Here is a 13988-nt window from a genome sequence, read left to right on the forward strand (position 1 = left end):
AAGGTCTGGGTATCTCCTGCTCTGATCTTGTAAGAAAGTGCACCCCAAAAAATCCCCAGAGCCCAAACTGTACCACACCAGCTGGGAGGCTGAAAGCTGAATTTGCTGGTGAAAAAGAGCAGCTGAAGGGCTCTGTTAGAAGAATTATTCTTGGTGCTCTCTGGCCCTGGAACAGGGGTGAGCAGACTTGAGATGAAACTCGAACCTTCTCTGCGTGGTATATTGACCTTTCCTGAGAACAGAAGTGCTGAACCACCACGTGGATTTTGCCTGCAGGCGCTCTGCCTCCTCTCTTTAACCCGTTCCATATGTGCGTTCCTTTATTTATCCCTCTGCAGCTTCAGATACCGCCTGTGTTGTACCAACCCGCCCGTCTCCGAGCCCCCGCTGCATCCTGAGCTCTGCTGCCCGCTCCTCTCCCTGATGTCCCGTCCTGGGCAGGCTCTCCTGCTCTCCTTTCCATACTGCCGAGCTGAATGGAAGTGCTCAGTGTGTGGTTTTATATCCTGTCCCTTCAAAACATCTGCGGCAGGCGAGGCACCTCTGCAGCCTGAGTTGCTTTTGAGCTTTTGGAGCATCTTCACTCTGCTCTTTTGTCTGATTGTTGTGACAACTGGCTTGGATGATGTTGAGAGTAATTTTCCTTGAGGAAGCCTTTCGGTGTGGTCTCCAGCAGTGACCCTGTGGCCACAGTGAGGAGAGAGGCCTGGGGGGTGGAAAATGGGCTGAGCGGCGGCTGCCCGGGGAGTGTAGCTAACAGAGAGAAGGCTGCAGAGAGGGGATGTCACCTTGGTTCCGAGCAGCCCAGATCGCGGGTGTGATGGTGGCGCAGCACACCACGTGTTCTCCAGCAGGTGTTGGAGCAGAGGCCTCAACGCAGGCAGAGTTTTGGATGGTGGGTGAAGCCCAGCGAGTCCCAGGCTGCCGGCGTCTCTCCCCGAGGCAGAGGTGTTCGGTCCTGCTGGAGCTGCGTTGTTGAAGACCTCTGTTAGCAACCAGAGTAACAGGCAGAATGCAGGTGAAGCTGCATCAGAGTGTGAGAAACAGGATCTTCTCAGACCCCACACTTGGCGATCCCCAGACCTTATCTGCAGTGGGACAACAGGCAGGGTCTGTAGATCGTCAGTGGAGACTACCAAGAATCATAGAAGTCCTGAGTTGGAAGGGACCCACCAGGATCATTGGAGTCCAATTCCTGTCCCCGTACAGGACACCCCACAGGTCACACTGTGTGTCTGAGGACGTTGTCCAGTCTCTTCTTGAACACTGTCAGGTTGGGGCCGTGACACCTCCCTGGGGAGCCTGTTCAGTGTCCAGCACCTCTGGGTGAAGAACCTTTTCCTATGTCCCACTGACCCTCCCTGGCACATCTTCTGCCATTGCCTGGGAGGAAGCTCCTGCTGCTTCTGAAGACTTGCAGCAACAGAAGAGGTTCACTGTCCTCAAAGCTGAGGAGGAGGTGGGGTCCTTTCAAATGGACCATCTGGGCTACCTGACACAAACCCTGCAAGAGCAGCAGAAGCAGCAGGTGACTGCAGTGGGGTGACTCCATGTGGCAGGGCATGGCAGGACCTGTCCAGAGAAGTGTGCAGCCTGTTGGGGCCCAGATCTGGGGTGTGGTGGAGGGACCGCCAAAGCTTGTGTGACCCTCTGACCGTCACCTGCTGTTCTTCATGTGGGCACCGATGCTCTCCAGGTTGCCCTTGGGAGTATCATCAAACGTGACTCCAAAGCTCGGGGTATGGAGGTTGTAGACAGCGCTGCCAAGCAGAGGGTCTGATGTGATGTGAAGGGAATGCAAAATCAGCAAGATGGGCCTCAAGTGGGGGTGACCTTCAGCACCTGCAGGCAAGCAAGGAGGTGCCTACAAGGCACCGCTATGGACAAGTTCCCAAACCTTGTCTGGGCAGTCACTGTGCTGGGCTGCCTCCAACATGCTGGTGTGCTAGCGCATGCAGCGCGGGGGAGAAGACAAGGAACTGGAGACCTGTGCGGTCTTGTTGGAGTTGTGGAGATGTGGTGGGATGGTTCACAGGGCTGGAGTGGTGTGATGGAGGACACAGGCCCTGTGGGAAGGACAGGCTGGGGTGACAGGGAGCTGGAGTTGTCCTTCATGTGAGGCAGCTCCGGGTACCTGGAGCTCTGCTGGGAGCAGTGAGGAGCCACCTGAGAGCGTATGGGTCGGGATTAAAGAGCTGACCAGTCTGGGTGACATTAAAGTGGGTGTCTGGTACGAGCCACCTGTCCTGGAAGAACAAATCGATGAGGCTGCCTACAGCCAGCTGGAAGAGACCTCATGTTCACAGACCCTGGTTGTCCTCATGGGGACGACCCTGGTATGTGCTCATAGGACAGCGCAACAGAGCATGAGCAATCCAGGAGGTTCCGGGAGAGCATTGATGATAACTCCCTGACCCAAGCGATAGGGGGGCCAACAGGAGAGTTCTGCTGGACCTCAGTCCCACCAACAAGGAGGAACTTGTTAGGGATGTGGAGGTCAAAGGCGGCCGTGGCTGTAGTGACTACGAGATGGTAGAGTTCAGGGTTGTGAGGAGACGGAGCCAGCTGAAAATGAGGATCACAATGCTGGACTTCAGGAGGGTGGACTTTGGCCTCTTTAGGGGTCTGCTTCAAACAGGCCTGTGGGATAAGGCCCTGGAGGGAAGAGAGGTCCAAGAAAGGAGCTTGATATTCAAGGATCACCACCAAGCTCAGGAATGGTCTGTGCTGATGACCCAGAGCTGCATCCCATGTCTGAGCTCCTGCTGCATCCCTGACACCTCCCCATTACAGCCACGTCCTCGTGTCTGACCCCAAGCCGAGGACCGATCCCCAGCTTCACGTCTGATCCCCACCAAGCTGCATCCTGACCCCCAAGCCCATGTCCAACCCGTCTCGCAACCCTGTCCTGGCTTCCTGCTGGAGCTGCAATGGGTCCTGTGGGGTGGGAGTGAGGTGCAGCAGCTGGGCCGCAGCACCGTGGGGCAGGGCAGACCCACCACAGCACCTCAACTTCAGCGTCCTGGGGTACCGGGCAGTGTGGGGGCTGTGGGTCCCCGAGGCTGGTGCAAGGGACACTGCAGGATGTGCGGTGGGACAGGAGGTGGCATGGAGAGGAGCGGGGGGGGCCAGGGCTGGTAGGGGCAGGGGCTGATCTGTCCTGCCCAGTTCCCTTCCAAAACTGCAGCAGTTGGAGTAAAAGGAGGGATCATCCCTGGCTCTGCTGCAGAAAGAAGAGGCACGTTGGGGAAGGCATGCTTTTGGGGGTGCAAGGAGACCTGTTGGTGGGGCTATGTGGGGTGGTTCTTCTGTGATACCCTCCATGGGTGCAGCCCTTGGGGCTGGTGGTGCAGACAGGCTGTGGGATCATCCACCACAGAGTCCCAGAATGTCAGGGGTTGGAAGGGCCCTGGAAAGCTCATCCAGTGCAATCCCCCCATGGAGCAGGAACACCCAGATGAGGTTACACAGGAAGGTGTCCAGGCGGGTTGCAATGTCTGCACAGAAGGAGACTCCACAACCCCCCTGGGCAGCCTGGGCCAGGCTCTGCCACCCTCACCCCGAACAAGTTTCTTCTCAGATTTCAGTGGAACCTCCTGTGTTCCAGTTTGCACCCATTGCCCCTTGTCCTGTCACTGGTTGTCACCAGAAGAGCCTGGCTCCATCCTCCTGACACTCCCCCTTTCCACATTGATCCCCAGGAATGAGTCCCCTCTCAGTGTCCTCTTGTCCAGCTCCAGAGCCCCAGCTCCCTCAGCCTTTCCTCACCCGGGAGATGCTCCACTCCCTGCAGCATCTTGGTGGCTGCGCTGGACTCTCTCCAGCAGTTCCCTGTCCTGCTGGAACTGAGGGGCCACAGCTGGACACAATATTCCAGGTGTGGTCTCCCCAGGGCAGAGCAGAGGGGCAGGAGAACCTCTCTGACCTACTGACCACCCCCTTCTAACCCACCCCAGGTCCCATTGGCTTCCTGGCCACAAGGGCCCAGTGCTGGCTCATGGTCACCCTGCTGTCCCCAGGACCCCCAGGTCCCTTTCCCCTACGCTGCTCTCTAATAGGTCATTCCCCAACTTCTTATACTGGAACCTGGGGTTGTTCCTGCCCAGATTCAAGACTCTACACTTGCTCTTGTTCTATTTCATCGAATTTTTCCCCACCCAGCTCTCCAGCGTGTCCAGCAGTGCCAGCACTGCCCTGTCTGCTGGATGGTCTGTCCCTGGGCCAGGACGTAGAACCATCACAGGCACGTGGGGCAGCTCTGCAGGTCACCCGTGGGACCAAGGGGGTGAGACACCTGATGGGATGTGGGGAAAGATCATTTTGGGATTGTACAAGACTTGTTATGGGATGTCCAGGGGGAGGAACCAAAGCTGGGGAAAAGGAGGGATCAAGGTAGTTTGGGGAGCCATGAATGCAGGAAAACAGAAGGAAAAGGGTATGAAAGGGGCTGCGTGTTACCTGTCTACTGAGCTGGGGTGTATGTGCCTCCTGGGGACAAACGCTCAGCCTTGCAGCTGAAGCTGGGGACAAAGCCTTGACCACATTAGGCTGCTGGGTTTGTCAGCAGCTCACGGGAGATCCCCCGGGTGTCACTCAGAGGTGCTGGTACAGGCTGGTGGCCCAAAGAATTAGTAGAGGTGTCTGTAGCTGATGGCATACATTGGCTATAATGATGAATGTTTATTAGGGGCAAAATATTAAAAAAAGGGAGAGTGGGTGATAACACGGGGTAAGGGAAACCTCCCCCCGGGGGCATCTGGCAGGGGGCAGCACCCTCGGCCTCCCCGCCAGCGCAGCCAGCTGTGACGGTGGTGTTGGTGATAACATAGTTTGTCTATTCTGCTTTGTGGCTCTATCAGGGTGCTTAATGAGATCCTCATGTTGCACACTGATCGGTCACCGGCTTCCTGTGCGAGGCCATTTTTTGGCGATTCCTCCCCGTTCAAACGGGCGCTGTCAGCTGCACACGCGGTGAGGTTTGTCCTCTGCAATGCGAACTGAAAACTGCGACAGGAGGGGTCGGGAAAGCCTGAGGGGGGAGCGGGGGGGCAGCTGTCCCAGGGGACCCCCAGGGCCGAGGGCGCGGGTGGGGCGGCACCTGCCAGTCGCTATGTGCCGGAGCACGGACCTCATTGCACAACCAGCAGAGTGGCGCAGCGGAAGCGTGCTGGGCCCATAACCCAGAGGTCGATGGATCGAAACCATCCTCTGCTAACAACCTTTTTTTTCCCCTCTTTTTTTTTCTTTTTCTTGTTTCCCGGAGATGCTTTATACTTTTTTGGGCCTGCCGCGTTGCGAGGCCTTGGTGAGAGCCTTGCGGGTCCCTGTGCGATCGCTGCCCCCCGCTGGGCGAGACAAACAGGATAAACCGGAGTGAGCGAAAAGAAAAAAAAAGATAAAAGCAAACGTCTGTGGCCCGTACGGGGATCGAACCCGCGACCTTGGCGTTATTAGCACCACGCTCTAACCGACTGAGCTAACCGGCCGTGCTATTGCGTGTTTCCCCGCACCACTCCCAGCTCGGGGGTTGGCGCTGGGGAGAGCAATAAATAAATTAACCAGCAATTAGCAGAGGATGGTTTCGATCCATCGACCTCTGGGTTATGGGCCCAGCACGCTTCCGCTGCGCCACTCTGCTGTTGCCGTGGTAACTCCCCCATGTACGCAGCCCCATCCATCCCCCGGCCCGGCGGGTGCTCCGCGGGGGCTCTGGGGACGCTGCGATGGGGGGTCCCCGTCTGGGGTCTTCTCCCCGCCTGGCAGGAGCTGCCGTTCACCCTTCAGAATCACAGAGTCACAGAATGTGAGCGGTTGGAAGGGACCTGGAAAGCCACATTCAAGAAAATGTTTCTCACTCTCTTCATTTGCAATCAAGGGAGTCCAGATAACTGTCTTGGATGTAGACACCTATGCTATAGATGTAAAAACTAAGTAATCCAGAGCATAACATTAATAAACAAATGGTCTATCTGCTATAAAGTGAGTTTCAACTTATTCTGGACTGAATTTCAGCAGTAGTGAGGGCAAAGAAAGCAAGTAGGCAGCAAGAAGATACCACGTGCAATAGTGCATATACAGTGACATTCGCGGATTTATTTTGCTTACTTTATAGTGTTTATAGTTCATTAAATATTCATGTTCTTTCTCCATATCACCCCCATAACCTACAGCAAGACTATTCACCTGTTTTGTTTCTCTGCTTACTCATTTTTAAGATGTATAACTATATATTTTCAAGCTTTATCCAAATCAAATATATTCTCATGCCATGTAATTGTGTCTGGACCTATCACTCATTAAGGATTATTACCCCCGTTTTTGACAGAAAGCAGCCATCTGAAAGTCTTCAATTTACTTGTCTGTTTTCGCAGAGCTTCCTTTACTTCTCTGTTTCTCAGACTGTAGATGAGAGGATTGACCAAGGGAGTGAGAATGGTATAAAAAACAGACAAGACTTTGTTTGGAGATGTTTGGGTGTCGTGATGAGGAAGTACATAGACAGTTAATATTGACCAGTAAAAAAGAATCACCACAATAAGGTGTGAGGAGCAAGTGGAAAAGGCCTTTTTCCTTCCAGCGGCAGAAGGAATTCTCATGACCGTGGCAATGATGTAGAGATAGGATGAGAACGTCAGCAGAAACGGCGGCAGCGAGCACACGGCCGCCACGAGAGAAGTGACAAGTCCCGCCACACGGGTGTCACTGCAGGACAGCCTTATCATCGGGAACGAGTCGCAGAAGAAATGCTCAATTTCGTTGGGCCCACAGAAATCTAAGTTTGAGATCAGGAACGTGAGTATAGAATTGGACAGAAAGCCGCTCCCCCAGGAGGCGGCAGCCAGCTGGAGACAGAGCCGGCTGTCCATGCGGGACGCGTAGCGCAGGGGCTCGCACACCGCCAGGTACCTGTCGTAGGACATCGCTGACAGCAGGTAGCACTCCGCAGCTGCCAGGCAGCCGAAGAAATAGTATTGTGTAAAACACCCGTGGACTGAAATGCTTCTGTCTCCACCCAGATAGCTGAGCAGCATCCTTGGCAAGACATTGGAGCTGTAGCAGATTTCCAAGCAGGCCAGGTTGCCCAGGAAGAAGTACATTGGTGTGTGAAGGTGCCGATTTGTCATCACCAGCACAATGATGAAGGTGTTTCCAGCTATGGTCACAGCGTAGATTGACAGAAATACCAGGAAGAGGAGAGAATCCACTTCAGGGCCATTCCCAAACCCCAGGAGGATGAACTCTGTAACAGCCGTTCTGTTTTTCCACTCTTGCTTTGTCATAACTTCTTTTCTAGTGATAAATCAGGGAATGTTAGCACCAATCTAACCTTGACAGTTAGGGCTCCACAGCAAAAGTGTCTTCACAGAACAGAGAAGCAAAGAGTAAAAAAATCAGACCTGTCACCTGATTTCTATAACGATTTCTCTCATACTAAGAGTCACGTTACTTATTGCTGCACATACTGAGAAGAGCACTTAAACCTGAAGCAAAGACCGTGTTTCTCCTCCGGCACAAAGGTACTTCCCAACTGGTTTCCACTCATGCAAGCAAATTAAAAATCAACTTCTTCCATTAGATGCCTTCACAAGTGGTGTCAGAATTCCTTTCTGTTGTGAAAAGAAAAGAGAAGAAAAGAAAAAGAAGCATTTGGTCTAATTGCTCCAACAGTAGCATGGCCATATTCCCACTGCTAGTATGTATTGACGCATATTATATATTCAGTATATATAGCTATGTAGCATGACCTTTAATGCAGACATTTTTCTTATTTGAAGAGGGCTGAAAAAGACTCCAATTCCACTAAGGAAAAGAAGTATGAAGAACATCTATACCATCCTCAGCATGCGTTTGCCCTGCCAAAAAAACTCCAAACACACACAAAAGCACCTTCCAGTTTTCTCACCCTTAAGTCTTGTCAATGGGCAGAATAAAGCATTCCAGATTTAAGGAGTTTAATGCATCCTAAACCAGACAGGATGAATTACCTTCTGAAAGAACATATTTCTTGTCACGGAGAACTCAGAGAGTTCAGTTGCCAGACCCATAATCAGAAAATAGAGTTTACATAAATCCTATTGCTTGTCGTAGTGTTCTTTTTTATTTTCCTCTAATGTACTGAATCACCTCATTCTCTAGATTTCCAAAACTCTGGAGACCTTGGCTGACCTTCTCTGTATTTATTTAGTACAGAAATACTAAAAAAAACCCCACTAAATGGCCCAAACTAGACACAATACTGTGGTTAAGGCTGCACTGGCAAAAGAACTGACCAGAAAAGCTACGTTTTGCTTCTGTAGAGACTCTTTTTGTCAGCTCTATTTTATCCAGATGTGCACGGGTTTGGGAGAGATATTGGCAATGCATTAATCAGGTGCATTTTTCAAGCCCGTACACCTGGCAACACAAATTCCAACCATGACCCTTCACCAACCGGGAGGGGCGACGTTCGGCCCCGGGGTTCCCTAAACACCCTCTATTACCCACATAACTTTGGTGTGGGTTTTGTACAGCCTACTGTCTTCTCAGATCTAACGCTCCAATTTGGCAGCATCTATTTGAAACAACTTCGGTGCGGTTGGTGCCACCCGACTTGGAAGACTTGCATCTAAGGCACTCCCCTCCGAGTCCTCTTGTAGTCTGCAGAGAGAGGTAAGCGCTTCGGACTGGAATCCATCCGATACGCTTTATATAACTACTTTGTATTGAATAATCTAAGGAAAACATCCATTTATTTCCACTGACAATAGGAGTTCAGGTGTCAGCGCAGGAGTCAGCATGAGCACTGCACCTCCTTTTTGATGCTGCTCACCGCATCTAGGCGCTATAGGAGGTGACCAGGGACTATACTATTGAAGGCATACATTTCTTTCCATAGATCAAATTTTCTTTAAGCTCTTACCCTTTCAAACCCCCATTGTTTAGCAATTTCCCAACATCTGACAACTGAAAATGTTGGGAGTGTGTCCTGTTTCTGTGTCAGTCAGCTGTTTCTTACCTGGAACCACGGGAACATTGAAATCCAATTAAAAAATCTTTCACTTCTCATGGTTTTGTACGCATCTTTATTTTCTTTAAGATCTTGACTTTCCCATAAAGAAAAAACAAAACAAAACACCCCCCCCGCCCCGATCCAAAATGATGTAACAAATTAGAGCCCCTTGTTTGGAAAAGATCCTCTCCCCCAAATAATTCCTTATTTTCTTTTTTTTTTAGCCAACTGAATATCCCAACTCTTCTTTCTCATTCTGTCAGGTAGATAGTGTTCTTCCCTTCAGATCACTCCTTAAAAACCTTTTCAGAGCTGAGAATAGTAAAACACCCCAGGGGTTTATCAAGCAAACAAAAGCCTTGCAGAGGTTGTTGTCATCAGCCTCATGTGCACATAAATAACCATTCTTTTCCTGTATGCGCTAACTGAATTAGCATTATCTTAGCCTACAGTTTGATTACTTCGGGGCCTGGATGGAATTATATTGTTAGATAGGATGAAAAATGAGTGAAACATTACTATGATGATCACCACTGTGATCAAGTCAGCACTGGGTGTGTTGGGGTCTAACACTGACTAGGGCCTGGATTTGACGCCAGGCCGCTACCCCTGTGCCAGTCGTGCTCTGGATGTTCTGTTTTCCTCACTGTGGTACCACAAATACCACCGAGAGAGTCAGAGTGTTCAGCTGGAGAAGAGAAGCTCCGGGGAGACCTTAGTGCAGCCTTTCCGGACTTAAAAGGGGCCGATAATGAAGATGGGGACAGACTTTTGAGCAGGGCCTGTTGTGATAGGACAAGGGGTGATGGTTTTAAACTGAAGGAGGGAGATTCAGGCTGGACATGAGGAAGGAATTGTTGGCCCTGAGGGTGGTGAGAGCCTGGCCCAGGTTGGCCAGAGAGGTGGTGGATGAACCATCCCTGGAGACATCCCAGGCCAGGCTGGACGGGGCTCTGAGCACCCTGAGCTGGTGAAGATGTCCCTGCCCCTGTAGGGGGCCTGGCCTAGGTGACCTCTGAAGGTCCTTCCATCCCAAACTGTTCTATGATTCTAAATAAGTGAGATGATCATTCTAGGTCCTGGCTTTTAATCTCAGCTTCCTAGCTTGCATTTAAGAAGGCCTGTTAGACTGTGATTTGTTAGTCAATGTTTAGACTGTTCAGTCTCTAAGGCCAGACAGAAATAGGTCGAGGAATAATCTTTGCATCAGTTTGGTGAGCCTTAAAAAGGAAAAAAAAAAACATAAGAACATGAGGAAATTCAAAGACCACATGAAAAAAATGAAGTCCTGAAGTAGAAAGGGAAGTTGTGTTGTGCAAACACCACTAGGTGGGAGTGTAGTCAGAACAATCAGAAATATTAATTTCGGTCACAGTGACTTTGGGCTGTACAGGTACAGAGCTGGTCCTAGCTGAACTGCAGAGACTGAATCTCATCCGCTTTGATTGCTAAAATGAGGTGGAATAAATCTGTTTCAGAAATACGAAATCTGCCTGTTGGCTTTCACATGAGATACCCTTAGTTTCCCACCAAGTAGCTGCTCTGTCTTTTCCATGATAGAAATAAAATGCTTGTGTTTAACCAGATGATCTCAGCTACATCATTGAGTCAGTGTCATCTAGAGACTTCAGTTTGAAGGGCAAGAGACACCAGAAGACAAATCTCTGTTCTTAATGCCTTCATATGATTAATTCACACACTATTAATTGGTACCTTGCCTCACTTAGTTACTTACAAACTCCATCTGGAAAGCGAAGAGAGAATGGGCAAGATGAGTCTTCCAATACTAAAACTGTCACCTGTAGAGGGATGGAAACTCTCAGAAGTGTCTCTCTCCACTGAGAGAGCTGCGCTGAGTATCTAGTTGTTCCAGATATCCAGATACCTAGTTAAAATAATCAAATGTTCAACAGGTAAATTTGGATGTGATGTCTCCAGCTTCTAAGGAGATTCCTGTCTTTATTTAAATGTGAGGATGATTACAGCACTTGATCAGTAAGTAAAATACTTGAGTTCTAGCTGCCACGTAACTCAAAGAGTCATTTTTCTCAGCTCCTGTACTACCCAATAGTGCCCTATTCCCCCTCCTATGGCATGGTCCATCATAGGATCTCCTCCATCTGCCTTCATGAGTTCTGCCATGAGGTGGAAAGTAACACAAGGTTCAATAAACTCAAGTTATCTTCATTTTACATGGAGCTTTTTCTCTTCCATGAAATTCAAGCTGTATTATGTGTATTGAAAATTGGGTTAGTTTACTTATGTGTCCAGTGCCATTTTAGGTTAATTTGGGTTTCTTTTCTTGCCCCCATTTTGCTCAAGAAGGATGCATGTCTATAGCAAGTATTGTATCATATCTGCCATCAGTCTGCAGAAATCCCATACAGAATAAAATCTATGTTCAAGTAGTTGAATCCTGCACTCAGCCCCAGAATCAAACACCTAACATTGCAGTTTCTGCCTTGTAGGCCCTATACATGTGACTGTGATGTCCAAGCTCCCATTTATAGTCTGTGGAGATTTGGTCAATATGGCCCGGAGAGCTATTCAGCCAATCAATCTACAGTGGGGTTCAGATGCCAAATAAAGGAGCTATATATACTCCAGGCTACCACACACATCCTCACACCGTGGTGTAGGACATATTGGAGTGATAGTTGGAGTTCTGATACTTTGGGGGGTCTGAAATAGTCCTAGATGCCTGTGCTTAGCTTAGTTAAGCTTCTTGCTCAGGAGACACCTGATTTGGAGACTTCTAAAATTGGATGCTTGAGTTGGATGTCAGTTACTCATGAGGACTCAGCCAATTATTCATAAAGTCATTCATCATGGATAAAAAATGTGTGTTCAGTGTTCGGGAAGTTAACAGTTATTCACACTAGGAAAGAAGAGTCCATTGACCCTCAGCAGGAACAACAAATAGGTGTTTTTTCCCCTTAAATTTAGGAAGGCAACATCAAGAGCAGCAGGTCAGTCGGAACAATACATCGATGTGAGTGTGTCTGACATGACACTGGATGTTCATGTTACGCACTGGCTTTTCTCACCCCTAGATCACCAATGCTAGGTGCAGAAAACACAACCATTACTGAAAAATGTGTGCTGCATGTGAACAACTTAACTGCTGGAATAATTTCAGTTTGTTGTCAGACAGAAAAATTGAAGACCTAATTACAGGAATAAAATGTGACCCTTTAACTTTCTTGAATTCTCGCTCCTTTTCATCCTTTGCCACATGTTTGACACTGAAGCCAGGTGGTAAAAGCACTCAAGATGTCAGGGCTCTAGCAGAGACCATGCTGAGCTCTCTTTCCAGCGGAGACTGAGAAGAAAGCATTTTGGATTTCGGTGTCTGCCAGGACACCCACACTAATAGTCAGTCTGTCTGAACCATTGACTCCACCTACGCTGTTCTTCACCCCAAGGTGCTGGTTCCTCATATAATCCTCACAATATACTTATTTCCACGTTTTTCTTCTTCTTTCTGGAGATTTGCTTCAATTCCTCCTGTGAGGAAAGAGTTGTCCTCACCATCTGCTTCAGATCAGAAACCCAGCTTTGGAAAGCACAGGTTGTGGTTTGGCCCAGCAGAGGTTGTTCTCCGAAATGCATGTTCTCTGCATGTTCTCTGCATGTCCTGATGCCGTACGCGAGTGTCTGCATCAAAGGCAGGTTGTGAAGACACTATTCAAGTGGGTTATGATAGAGTCCCCTCATATGGTATAACAGATAACCCACTCACAGGATGTTCATTAGGCATTTAGATGCCTTTGCAAAATGGAATATAATGGGAAAGAATATGTGTGTAGGATGGAGAAAGCAAAATTTATTAGTAAATTTCAGTGCAGTATTAATATATTATAAACTTTAATCAATAATGCTATTGGAAAGGTTCTACCCAACTGATAAATTATTTAAAATTTCCATTACTAGTACTATCAAAGGAGATGTGGTGTTCATTCTCAAGAGCATCTAATGAGTCACAAGGGACTTCTGAGATTGTCTTGTCTGCGGTATGTATGGAGATTTATTAAAAAGAAAGCAAACACTTGGGAAGGTCAAGCTCTCGGTTTTCATATAAAGATGATGAAAGAGAAGACAGTCTGCAGAACCCATGCTGCATCCCACAGTGTGATGTGGGCAGGTGTCTGAGAGACCTCAGTCCGCAACTTTACCATGGAGGTAAGGCTGACAGACGAGCGTGCAGACTTGGGAATAAAGTGAATGAAGAACTGATGAGAAGATTCATTTCTGACTTTCTGTGGTTTTCTATCAGTGGAAATAATTGCCCATGTGCTGAACGGTAAGGCTGATCAGTTACTGGCATTATTTTGTTATGCCAGTCACAGCTTTATCCAAATGTCCTAATATTTTATAAGGGATAAGACACTGAACAAACTGAACAAATTGCAAAGACAGTCCTCCCTGTGACTTGACTAAAATTTCCCTACCTTGTAAATCAACTGGATCACCTGAGATGCAGAATATAAGAAAACTTGTGTGGCGATTTTCTGGTTGCATAAACTGATCTGACGCGACCACAAGCTAATACCATAGTTAGGTGTAGGTAGTTTTGAACTCCTTTCTCCATGATGATGTAGCTGGGTGAACTGCAAAGGAGCATAAGTATATAAATGTATATCCAGAGCATGAAAAATAAGAATCAGGGTATGGCTCTACAAGCAAGGGAAATGACAGAACATGGAGCCAAAAAATAGCATGTAATAATCCATACATCCTAGAAAAGAAAACTGTCCTGTCCCTGAGGCATACCAAGAGTGACTGAAATTGAGGGAAGGCAAATTGTTTTTTCACAGAAAATATTGCTGAGCTGTTTTAAGAAATGGAATTTTAAATGAATTATCAGGACATAGAGATCAAACCCAAGGATTAATTTGAATAGTGTACCTTTACAGCCGTGCATGGAGAGCAGCTTTTTAATTTTTATATTATATTTTAATAATATTTGCTTTCCCCAAGATTCAGCATGGTGTCAGCT

The 13988-nt window shown here is 48.5% G+C and overlaps 1 protein-coding gene across 1 annotated transcript; it reads right to left on the reverse strand.

Moving 5' to 3' along the window:
- Positions 1 to 6296: 6296 nt before the first annotated feature.
- LOC309443839 (olfactory receptor 5P55-like) lies at positions 6297 to 8914 on the reverse strand (the record flags this gene model as incomplete). The annotated part of the gene is made up of 1 exon (XM_082061112.1): positions 6297 to 8914. The coding sequence occupies exon 1, from the start codon at positions 7278 to 7280 to the stop codon at positions 6297 to 6299; it is 984 nt and encodes a 327-aa protein (XP_081917238.1). The 5' UTR covers positions 7281 to 8914.
- Positions 8915 to 13988: the final 5074 nt, after the last annotated feature.

This window comes from Streptopelia decaocto, assembly GCF_964273445.1.
Source record: "Streptopelia decaocto genome assembly, chromosome: 9".
In the NCBI taxonomy this organism is placed as follows: domain Eukaryota; kingdom Metazoa; phylum Chordata; class Aves; order Columbiformes; family Columbidae; genus Streptopelia; species Streptopelia decaocto.